Below are 12,018 nucleotides of genomic sequence, written 5' to 3'. Positions count from 1 at the left end.
TTTGTGCCTGTGTAGTCATCACTACCATATTCATCAGTGTTCATCATATTAGAGGTAAAGAGTGGAAATGTGAGCAAATATAAGGTGGTGGTTCTATCTCTGCATCCATACTTAGTAGAGTTTTGGAAGTGTTCCGACTAATAAACTATCCCCGGCAGACTCCAAAACTCAGCCTGTTTGCCCTACACTGCAATGTTGGTTCACTTTCCCTCACCTATAGATATTATTTTGTTTTTTTGCTGCTGGGAGCTGGCTGCTTGTGTGCCCTCACCACTAACTAAAGCACCCAGTACTTGGCAAGAAGTTGCATCACATGATTACTGTGTAGCCATTGGTAACTCAAGGATGGGCTGTTTTGATACCTGTTTCTTTCCTTACATCTCAAAACTTTTGAATTCTCTACCTTCTCGTCTTTCTTAATAACTATGACTTGGCACAATTTGATAGACAGATTTTTCACTGGAAAATTCCTAAGTACTTTCCCTTGCCTTCTCTTCTTTTTACCCTTTATAATCCCCTCCTATGTATTTCAGATAAGGCCCAACCTTGATGTGGACCTAAGTCCATGACTGGAGCCTTTAGATAAAAAATGAAATCTGGGAGACAACCATGCTGTCATCTGTAGGTGTAGATAAGTACTTGTAATGCCATATATTGAGAGAAGTGATACCTTCTATGCTCTTGTCTGCTGGGAATGATAAGAAAAAAAAGGAACCTCACACAAATTGTCTGGGACAATAATTTTCAGAATATAAGTGACCTGAGTTAACTTGTATAGAGATTACTTGCACAAATACTAAGCCTGATTATACCTGTGGTAGCTAGGGAAGGGGTTACTAAGCTCATTAGTTGGTGACATATCAAATTTTAATATCTTGAACAAACATAATAATTTTCAAGTTGATTATGATTTGAAGTTTGCAAGCATTGATGGGTCATCCTTGCTCACAGAAATTCCAGTTTATTAATTACATTTGTTTGTGGATGATTTTGATCAGCTTAATTTACTTGTTTCAAATTCTGTTTCTTGAACTGATGAAGTTGTGTATCAAAAATTGTCTGTTTGAATTCAGTGGAAAATATGTTCAGAAATTTCATATGGTGATGGGTAACTACCTTCCCCAATGTTGGTTAATCAATATATGATCATTTTAAGACAGAATTGCTGAGGGATATTTTGCCCATTAATACAGTCTTATGTAGATGTAGATAATGTACTCTATGTCCAAATAGTGAGACTAGATAGATGTCTCGCATTACTAATTTAGTTCGTTCCATCAAATTTACTATGGAATTAGATGATTGTATGTTACCATTCATAGATTGCCTGATTCACAGGGTTGGCAACACGTTTAAGGTCATCTTTAACAGTAAACCCTCTGATGTTTGTTCATATATTCATTATCATTCTGTACAGCATGATAGAGTTAAACAATGAATACTTTTATCTACATTTCTATTTTGCATTACATGTATGCAGTCATAAAATCATGGTTGAGGGTCTGAGAGTATCTGTTATATTGGATTAGATCTAAAAGATCTTAGATCTTTCTTTGTTAGACTATTCATTAGGTGAAAAAGTCATCATATAGAGTTATCCTCAAGCCTCCTCAAGATACGTAAAATTTTCTAGTTTTGCCCTACAGTGATTATTTTATGCTTCTTTCCAGTCTCCTTAAGGCTGTATATGTTAAGGTATGCTTCAGCGATGCCAATACTGCTAAGAATATCTTAATCAAAGTCTTACCATAAAATGCAATTGGATGTGTTCAGAGTACCATGCATAAATTGCATTATGTTTTATAAAGGACATTGGTATGGATCTTTCAGCTAGAATTAGACAACAAAAACAGTGTGTGATGATAAGACAGGTTGCTGTTCCCTTGTTTATACATGGCAGAATGATGACCAATGTATTGATTGAACAAATGCTTTGTCATTTAAGATTTGCAACTTTCTGATTCAGAGAATATTATTGTATCTTCTCTTATAAAGCATGAAAAAAAATTAGAACATGAATATTAGTGAAGGACTGTATGAACTGGACTGCAAAATTTATAAACAGCTTCATTAGTTTTAATGTTGGTGTTGTAACAAATTTTAAGCATGGCACGGTTGCTGGCCTTCTGCTATAAGCCACATTAAAAGTTACCAGATACAATACATTTTCTGTCTATATGAATTGGCAGGGTACAGAATTTTTTTCATGTTTCTTTTATTTCTCCCCTGATGTTATAATAATACATGAAACCACATGAGATTTTCCTGTTTCTTCTTTGTTGTGAATATCTGGTTATTTATTTATTTATTTATGAGTGGTGGGATGAAGATGTAAAGTTGTTAGTGAAAGAGAAAAGAGAGGCGTTTGGATGATACTTACAAGGAAGGAGTGCGAATGATTGGGAGATGTATAGAAGAAAGCTGAAGGAGATTAAGAGGAAGGTGCAAGGGTTGAAAAAGGGCAAATGAGAGTCGGCTTGAGAGAAGGTGCAAGGGTTGAAAAAGGGCAAATGAGAGTTGGCTTGAGAGAGTATAATTAAACTTTTAGAGAATAAAAAGGAGGTAAGTAACATGCGTAAGACGAGATTAATGGGAACATTGGTGAAGGAGTGACGTAATAACAGTGGTGAAGGGGTGACGTAATAACAGTGATGGAATCAGTATTTTGACGATAAAGTGGTAGATGTATGTTATTTTGGTTAGGGTGGTGTGTGAAGTGAGAGGGTCAGTGAGAATGGTTTGGTTAAGAGAGTGAAAACTCTGCAGAAGATGAAATCCAGCTAGGCGACAGGTTTTGATGGTATTGCAGTAGAATTTATTGATAAAGGGAGTGACTGTGTTGTTGATTGGTTGGTAAGGATATTCAGTGTGTGTAGGGATCATGGTGAAGTGCCTGAGGATTGGCAGAATGCATGCCTAGTTCTGTTATGCAAAGGGGATAAAGGTGAGTGTTCAAACTACAGAGGAATAAGTTTGTTGAGTATCATGGGAATTATATGAGAGGGTATTGATTGAGAGGGTGAAGGCATGTACAGAGCATCAGATTGGGAAGAGCAGTGTGGTTTCAGAAGTGATAGAGGGTGTGTGGATTAGGTGTTTGCATTGAAGAATGTGTGTGAGAAATACTTAGATTTGTATAGATTCGTGTGTAGCTTTTATGGATCTGGAGGAGGCATATGATAGGGTTGATAGAGATGCTTTATGGAAGATCTTAAGTGTATATGGAGTGGGATGTAAGGTGCTAGAAGCAATGAAAAGTTTTTACCAGGGATGTAAGTTGTGTGTATGAGTAGGAAGTGAGGAGAGTGATTGGTTCCCAGTGAAAGCCGGTCTGCTGCAGGGGTGTGTGATGTCCCAATGGTTGTTTGATTTGTGTATGGATGGGGTGGTTAGGGAGGTAAATGCAAGAGTTTTGGAGAGAGCGGCTAGTATGCAGTCTGTTTGGCATGTGAGGGCTTAGGAAGTGAGTCAGTTGTTGTTTGTCGATGATACAGCTCTGGTGGCTGATTCAAGTGAGAAACTGCAGAGGTTGGTGACTGAGTTTGGAAAAGTATGTGAAAGGAGAAGGTTGAAAGTAAATGTGTATAAGAGCAATGTTATTAGGTTTGGTAGGGTTGAGAGACAAGTTAATTGGGATGTAAATTTGAATAGAGAAAAATTGGAGGAAGTGAATTGTTTTAGATATCTGGGAGTGGACTTGGCAGTGAATGGAACCATGGAAGCAGAAGTGAGTCACAGGGTGGGGGAGGGGGCAAAGGTTCTAGGAGTGATGAAGAATGTGTAAAAGGAGAGAACAGTATGTCGTAGAGCAAAAATGGGTATGTTTAAAGAGTGTGGTTGAGAGAGCTCAAGAGGGTTTGCTGAAATGGTTTGGACATATGGAGAGAATCAGAGAGAAAAAATTGACAAAGAGGATATATGTGTCAGAGGTGGAGGGAACAAGGAGAAGTGAAAGATCAAATTGGAGGTGGAAGAAAGGAGTAAAAAAGATTTTGACTGATAGGAGCCAGAACATACAGGAGGGTAATCAGTGTGCAAGGAATAGAGTGAATTGGGATGATATGGTATACTGGGGTTGACATGCTGTCAATAGACTGAGCCAGGGCATATGAAGCATCTGGGGTAAACCATGGAAAGGTCTGTAGTGTCTGGATGTGGATAGGGAGCTTTGTTTTTTGGTGCGTTACACAGGACTGCTAGAGATTGAGTGTGAACAAATGTGGCCTTTTTTGTCTGTTTTCCTGGTGTTACCTCACTGAAGCAGTAAACCCTTGATTGAACGGATTGCATACTGCATTGTATTGTTCATTTGTTCTGATTCAGGTGTGTTAGGTCACTTGTATGTCATTATGTTGATTGCCTACTTTTTACAATATGAATACTTTGTGCATACTGTATGTTGTATGTGTTTGATGTCTTCGTGTGTGGACTTTGTCCTGGAGTTGTTACATGGTATTTGATTTAGAATGTAACTTTTAACAATCAAAGGCAGTCTTTACAAGTATTAAGCAAAAAATGTGAAAAAAGAAAAGGTTTGCATTTCTGATATTTGGTCTTGCATGTGAAAGAAGATCAACCACAGCATTGATAATGAAACAGAGGAATGAGTGATGTAAATTGGTAAATTTTCTGGGGAGTATAGGAGTAAGGATTCAAGATCTCTTAGACTAAAATTATATATCTATACTGTTTTGAGTTTCATGTTGGAATGTGAACATGCTTAAAGTAGTTGAAAGGATGGTATATGTGACAAAGCATGTCTTTTAATTTTTTCAACCCCATTCCTTATTGTCTTGATTATATTTGGGTAGTTTAGAGATAAAAGTTATCCCTGGGGATAGGGGAGAAAGAATACTTCCCACGTATTCCCTGCGTGTCGTAGAAGGCGACTAAAAGGGGAGGGAGCAGGGGGCTGGAAATCTTCCCCTCTCGTTTTTTTTTTTAATTTTCCAAAACAAGGAACAGAGAAGGGGGCCAGGTGAGGATATTCCCTCCAAGGCCCAGTCCTCTGTTCTTAACGCTACCTCACTAACGCGGGAAATGGCGAATAGTTTGAAAGAAAAAAGAAAAAGAGATAAAAGTATGATCAAAAACTTTTCTGGAGATGAGGACATTCTATTCTGGGTAAGCTCACAGTCATTTCCTCTGTTTTTCTTAAGAAGGTATTGGAAGCAGAATGTAAATTTTAGCAGTTGGAGGCAGTCTTAAACACAGCGAGCAAACAAAGCAAAAGTAAAGGTGTGCATTTCAGATGAAAGTAAGTCATTTGTTCTTGTATTGGAAAGATCATTTAAAATATTGATGAAACAGAGAAATAAGTGATGTAAAGTGGTAAATTTTGGGGGGAGCACATGAGTAAGGATTCAAGACCTTGCAGATTTCAGTTATTTATCTATACTGTTTTAAGTTTCATGTTGGAGTGTGGAAATACTTAAGGTGGTTGAAAGGATGGCATGCATGACAAGCATGTCTCAAGTTGTGTAACCTCTTCCATCATGAGTATGCTTGGGCCATATCGATATAAAAGAGTGATTGAAGACTTATCTGGAGATGCAGACTTTCTATTGTGGGTGAGTTAACTCCCTTCAGTCTCCTTGAGCAATGCACCAACCTTCCTAGGTATCGCATACATCACACACGTGGTATTTGCTACCCACAACAGTAACAGCACAGGAGCAGCAAAACTTAAATGCCCTCAGAACACTAACTGGCACCAGAGTTGGACAAGAAGAATGATTCCTTAATGTCTTTTACATACTTCCTTTATCTCATCTTCATGATCTTCCACCCTCTCTGAAGCAAATATAACAAGAGCTGCAACCACAAAAATTAGCACACATAACTATCATTGGTTGCCTAGCAATCACAAACTCTCTACACCACTATGAAACAAAGATCCTCCCCATACAATCTCACCTCATTATGCTCAAAATTCAGTTTTATGTAGCATTACATAAATTTCATTACATACATTTCACCCACATCCTTTATAACAAACCATCAACCCACAAGTGAAAATAAAAAGCTTTTCCCTGCCTCACACAAAAGCAACCTCTGTTTACAGATCCCCTGCACTCTCAACAAAATGCAAGTGACAAAGCACATGTACTTATAAAACTTGACAAGGACTAAATCTTAAACTCCAACCCACCAGACACACACCCATCAGAAGTCACACTCCCCTGACATAGGTGAATCACACCTTTCTGTCTTTGCTTTAGACATCACCCATCCCTACAATAGTACAAACACTACTTCAACATATCCCAAGTGCCTGCATACCCATAATGCAAATACCACAGAGAGACAGTCATTTCCTCTGTACTCTCTGCAGTTATATACACACACAGCATGACTTCATTTTATGACCAGTGGTTCTGATTGATGAATGTAGCTGGCTTCCTGATTACTAAAAAAAAAGGTAGAAGGAACTCATGAGGCATAAAGTAAGTGCCAGGCTATGCTTTTATGTAAATGATTTTTATCCTGAGTTAACTCTGGTACCAAATATTTTGAAAATTTTAACCAGGATAGCTCATGTAGGGTCCCAGGTATGATTTCTATCATTCCCAGTGTCTTTTCTTTCAATAGATGGCACCACAAGTGTTTATTTACATCTCTTGATAGCAGCAAGGCGATACATTTCTCACAGAGGGTCAGTTTTTACTCAACTATCATTTCCAAGAGGCTGAAATGCATGACCAGAAATGAGTCAGCAAAAAAAATTTAAACCCTTCCATTGGTTAGAAAACAATAAAGAATGGAAGAACAAAGACTTTTCATCGATATCAAACTTTATTCACAAAACCACTACAATTTGTTGTCTTTTTGTTGCGATAGCCTAGGTCCAAGCTCGCATGCAAAGACTTCACCACTAATCCTCCCTAAAACGAGGCCAAACGACAGTTGATGTTAAATATAGTAACAAAGATATTAGGTGATATTTTTACTTTACCAGTACATAAAAGTAAACTTGAACACTTATGTATTCAGTATTAAATTGATTTTTTTTTCTCCTGTGTTTTAGACAACTAGTAGCGAGATGTTATACCAAGAGGTGGTGGTGGTGCCAGTATGGGGGTACCATAAGTCAGGGATTTGTTTGTAAAATGGCTTACAATGTGAGCCCAATGTATTACAAATGTATCGCATGAACATTGATAACATGGAAACAAATGTACACAAGTTATAGCTTCCCATAATTCCCTTGACTTAATCAAGTTTGTGTGATGACAGATTTGTATGTTACTATATAACATGTATGAATAATGTGGTGAGTGAACTGGTTGAAGTAGTGTTAACAAGGCATGATGTGCCTTTATCATCAAAAAACAAGCGATAATTTTAATATAATGTTATCAAAACTTTGCTTATTTGATTTATTAATGGAGAATTGTGCTTAAAGAAAACAACAGTGCTTAAATTTAAGGAAAGCAGTGTTCCTCAGGGCAAGCAGTGTTCCTTGGTGGGAAGTGAAGATAGCACACACCATCTGCCAAAGTACAACTGTATTTTAGCTTCGGTACAATACCGGTATTATTTTTTTTTGTACTTACATTAAGTGACATTGTGATGAGAATTGGCTCTCCAAAAGTGTGTATAATAATATTGGGACCACCAGCAGACAATGTAGAAATTTGTTTACCAACTTCGCTTATCCATTTGGTTGAGGATATTGTTGCATTTTCACCATAATACAGGTAAGATATGGTCACTTGTTTCATTCATATTGGTAATGCAATTATGTATTTCATCTATAGATGCATTAGATGGTGAGTTCTGCTTATTGACCCTTACGGCCCCCATGAAAAATCTTGAATATGGGCCTGTGACATACTGTACATAATTGCTTCAACTAATATGATTTGCATACAATTGTGAGTGGTTTAATCATTTTGTGTCTTGAGTTTTAGCATTCGATTAGTAAGCATATCTCTCTCAGTCACTTCAGCATTCTTGAACCTCTGAAAATCTGAGGTCAACTGTTATATGAGATATTTTGATAAAGAAGGATTTTTGGTTGAAAATCTTGGATCAGCAGTTATTTAGGTTGTTGTTTACAAGTTTTTTTTTATGTGACGAATATGGAAGTGATGAATGTGTCGATACACAGTGAAGAGTATACTTCCTGTAATGATGAGAAAAGCTTTGTCTCGGATATTCCAGCATTTACTTATATGTGCAGACAACAGCAAGACAAAGCATCTGTCAGAAGAGTTGCGAGCATCTGGCACACTTCTTGCCTTTCCTATGTTTTTCACCCCCAGTAAGGCAAGTAATGATGAGTATAATAACAGAGATGGCTTTGCAGATAAACAGATGAATATATTACCTCAAGATAATACGAGCTCTGACTTAGATAATTCAGCTGATGCTGTGGGGTAGACCATAATAGGTATCCTTACTTCTTATTGTGCTTCCCCAGCCATTTTCTTTTGTTGGGGATAATGCTGAACATCTGAATATGTTTTGAAATGTACAGTTTCTTTAATGCAGTAATGAGGTAGTTGATGTGAATGTTGAAGAGACAAATAGGGTATGCAGATCAAAGGTTAATAGCAGTGTTATGGGAAGTAACAAATTTTACCATAAATCAAGAATGAAACAGTGGGAAAGTTATCCTTACTTCTTACACCAGCCCATTCATTTGATTTTGCTGCTAATAACACTTTCAGTTATACATTTATGAACAGAATATGTATCAGTATTTATAAAGTTTCCTTGATAAGGTAATGAATTAGTTGGTGTGATAGATAGAAAAGCAGGTATTAAGAGCAGTGGGTGAGCAGCTTCAGAGGATGATGGAAGTATTAAATGGTACCCTATCAGAATTATGGAAATAATAGGATTTATGCATTTATATGACAACTTGGTCATTTTTTGTTGTTTGTTATGTCTTACAGTTTAAAGTTTTTAAAAGTTACATTTACTACTTTTTATTTTACAGTTATTTTTGTATTCAGAGATACACATTCACAATAACCATGTAGTGAAACCTCTGTCATCTGCAATGCTTGTGGAATCATCCTCATTGATAAAATTTTGAGTTGTTTGAGGTTCTTAAATACATTAAATTATTAAGAAATTGTAGTGTTTTAAGATATATCAATGAGATATTTCAGTATACATTATACCTGTCAGGTATGATGTATATTGAATTTGCAAATAATTTCACCGCTGCATATATAATGTTGATATAAAGTTGAGTGTCATATCAGCTTTATACAGAACAGCAGTTATACATTGTCATGCCATAGTTGTACACATGATGTCGTTTGTGTTAATGTTGTGCCAAACAACATTGATTCATCATATCACCGTTTTATACGACACCAATTTTCTGAATTGACCAACTAGGACATGGCCAAGGATGGCACCTCAAGGTGGGATTGCAAATTTTTTTTTAGTTATGAACATTTTAATGCACAGTTATGTGTACATAATCTTAGTCTCTAAAGATGGTAAACTTCAGGATTAAAATTCAGCTCTTGATCAGTCCAGTTTATTGTAGAGTTTAGGTATGGGCGGATTGGCTTTGAGAAATTTGTGTAGGGGTAGCTTTAAAGGTAATTCCAGACTTGGTTGTTCTCACAATGTCTTATTATCATTTTCAACCCAATGTTGATTCAGTTTATACAAATTTAATAATTTTTCTGCACCGTTTCATGATTTTTTTTCTTAGATATTTAATCGATATAATTTGCCAGCTTGGATTGCCTTTTTTTTCTCTTTTTTCTTTTTTAAGGATCATGTATATTGAATATATGAAAGTCTGTTTATTTTTAGTTAACCATATTCTTTGTCTCCCCTCTTAACAAGTATGTTGTAGCATACAGTATAGTCTGGCAATTCCATAGAAGATTGATTGGTGGGGATTGGGTGCCCGTAGAAGGACAGAGCAAGAGCAAAAACTGAAGAGTTGTATGAGTACTGATCACCATTATCTCAGATTCAAAGAAACTCATTTGTCACTTTTGCCAGAATTGTAGTTGCACATATATTCAGATTCTGAATGTTTTTGACCATGGGTTTTCTGACTTGAGTTTTTCTGCTTGCTTTTTAAAAAAATTATTGACTGGTCACCTTTTTTTTATGAAAGGAAACATACTGGACATTATGATAATGTACATATTATGTGTCAGACAGTTCAACAGTATTAGCATCTGCATATTTTGAGGCTTTCTTAGTAGCAAAGAGTGCTTGAAATTGGCTAATATAATTGAAATGGTTGAAATATTGTCATTATTTTTAGATGATGAAGAGAGCTCCGAGGATGAATCTTTAGATGGGGGAAGTATTAAGAAGAGGAATCCCTCAGCAGCATCCACATCCACCAATGAAGATGAAGATGATTCTCGGTAATTTTTACTTTTTCATGTACTTTTAAGATGTGAACTAAAAAAGAAAGAGTTTTTGAGTTAGAATTTTTACTCAAGTTCATGAAAATTGATTTGAATACATTTCCTGGTTGATTTTGTTTACTGTGTGTTTGATTATTTTGAAAAGTTCAGTTTCAAATTACTCTGATAACTCCAAGTTCATTCAGCATTGATAATTCTACTAAAATCAAGTAAAACTGATCATGCTGAGAGTAAGTAATTCATAGTCAGGCAGTTTATCTCTTTACCTTTAGTAATCTGTTTCTTACACATAGAACAGGTTGTATTAGCAGATTCAACTTTAGGTATTCCAGCCACCTTTGTCTTCACTTGAAACTTCTTTGGATGCATTTTAGCAGTTCCATCCTTCCACTGTGCCTTCAACTTTCTATATACTTACTGTCGCAAATCTTTTTAATGGAAACTTTTCATTCTTTATTGTTTTTTGCCTCCCCACATACCTGTACCATCACAGAATGCCATCATGTACAGTGCTACATATTCAGTCAAGAGGATGAACCTTGATTGTTTTGTGTTTGCTGTATTAAACTAGCAGAAGCATCAGAGGTTGTGAAAAACTTGAAATTTTTTGGTAATGGCTGTGTTGGTATAGGGTGTAGAAGGTAAAATGTTTTAGGCTTAACTGAACAGTTATTGAGATAAGAAGTTTAATATTCCAGTTTTTATTTTGTTGCTTTTTTGCTTATGAATTTTTATTTTATTTCAGTTCTTTAAACATAGAGTTTGGCTGTAAGAGAGAAGGTGACCATAAAGGTAGTTATTTGTATTTCATTGAGTATTCTTAAACATTAATTAAATCAGAACTTTCCTTGAACTTGTTGGCTCTAGAAAAATTTATAATCAAGATTCAAGGCTAAGCAGGCAGTATATCAAGGATTAGCTTTTTTTGTGTGTTATGGTGCTTACAGTTAGGTAAAGAAAGGTATGGTCATGTGCATATAAGAGGAATAAGTGAAATTTCGAAGACAAGTATACTGTAAGCAGTAACATTAGTATAAATATACCTATTTGATGACCAACTACATGGTTATATACTTGAACAGTGCTCATTGAAAAAAAAAACATTAACAGGTAGATGCTTTGTAGGGCATTCTTTGGCTAGCAGTTTGCAAGTATACTGCAACATTGTTTTCTCTTCGGTATAGAATTTGCCACATTTATGTAAAAAAAAAAAGAATATAATGGTAATGATAGTTAACTTTACAGAAAGTAAACAGCCAGTCCCTTGACTGAGACTGAAAGTAAAAGTTGAAGTGGTGATGGTGGCAGGGAAGGCAGGTAGAAGAGTAAACACGTACAGTCACTTGTTCCTCAACCCTCCTTCCAGCATGCCAGTGTAAACCAGATTGTTATGAAATGTGTGTATTAACATTTACAACTTTTTTTTTTGCATTTGATCACTGTTTCCCGCTTTAGCAAAGTAGCACCAAGAAACAGATGAAGAATGGCCCGTCCACCCACATACAAATATATATATATATATATATATATATATATATTTTTTTTTTTTTTTTTTTTTTTATACTTTGTCGCTGTCTCCCGCGTTTGCGAGGTAGCGCAAGGAAACAGACGAAAGAAATGGCCCAACCCCCCCCATACACATGTACATACACACGTC

At 36.1% G+C, this 12,018-nt stretch overlaps 1 protein-coding gene across 10 annotated transcripts in view; it reads left to right on the top strand.

The window, feature by feature from the left end:
- Positions 1-12,018, top strand: part of LOC139758046 (uncharacterized) — a 75,159-nt gene that overhangs the window by 42,660 nt on the left and 20,481 nt on the right. For 8 of the 10 annotated variants that reach the window (XR_011714755.1, XM_071679078.1, XM_071679077.1 and 5 more), the window contains one exon: positions 10,253-10,358. Coding sequence is in view for 9 of the 10 variants with exons in the window: in XM_071679078.1 (XP_071535179.1) it covers positions 10,253-10,358 (106 nt within the window). In the remaining variant the exon portion in view is untranslated. Of the gene's footprint in view, positions 1-10,252; positions 10,359-11,106; positions 11,154-12,018 lie in introns of all 10 variants that reach the window. The other 2 variants (XM_071679081.1, XM_071679082.1) reach the window with 1 other exon arrangement.

Source organism: Panulirus ornatus, chromosome 29 (genome assembly GCF_036320965.1).
Source record: "Panulirus ornatus isolate Po-2019 chromosome 29, ASM3632096v1, whole genome shotgun sequence".
NCBI lineage: Eukaryota > Metazoa > Arthropoda > Malacostraca > Decapoda > Palinuridae > Panulirus > Panulirus ornatus.
This window is presented reverse-complemented; position numbering and strand designations above follow the sequence as displayed.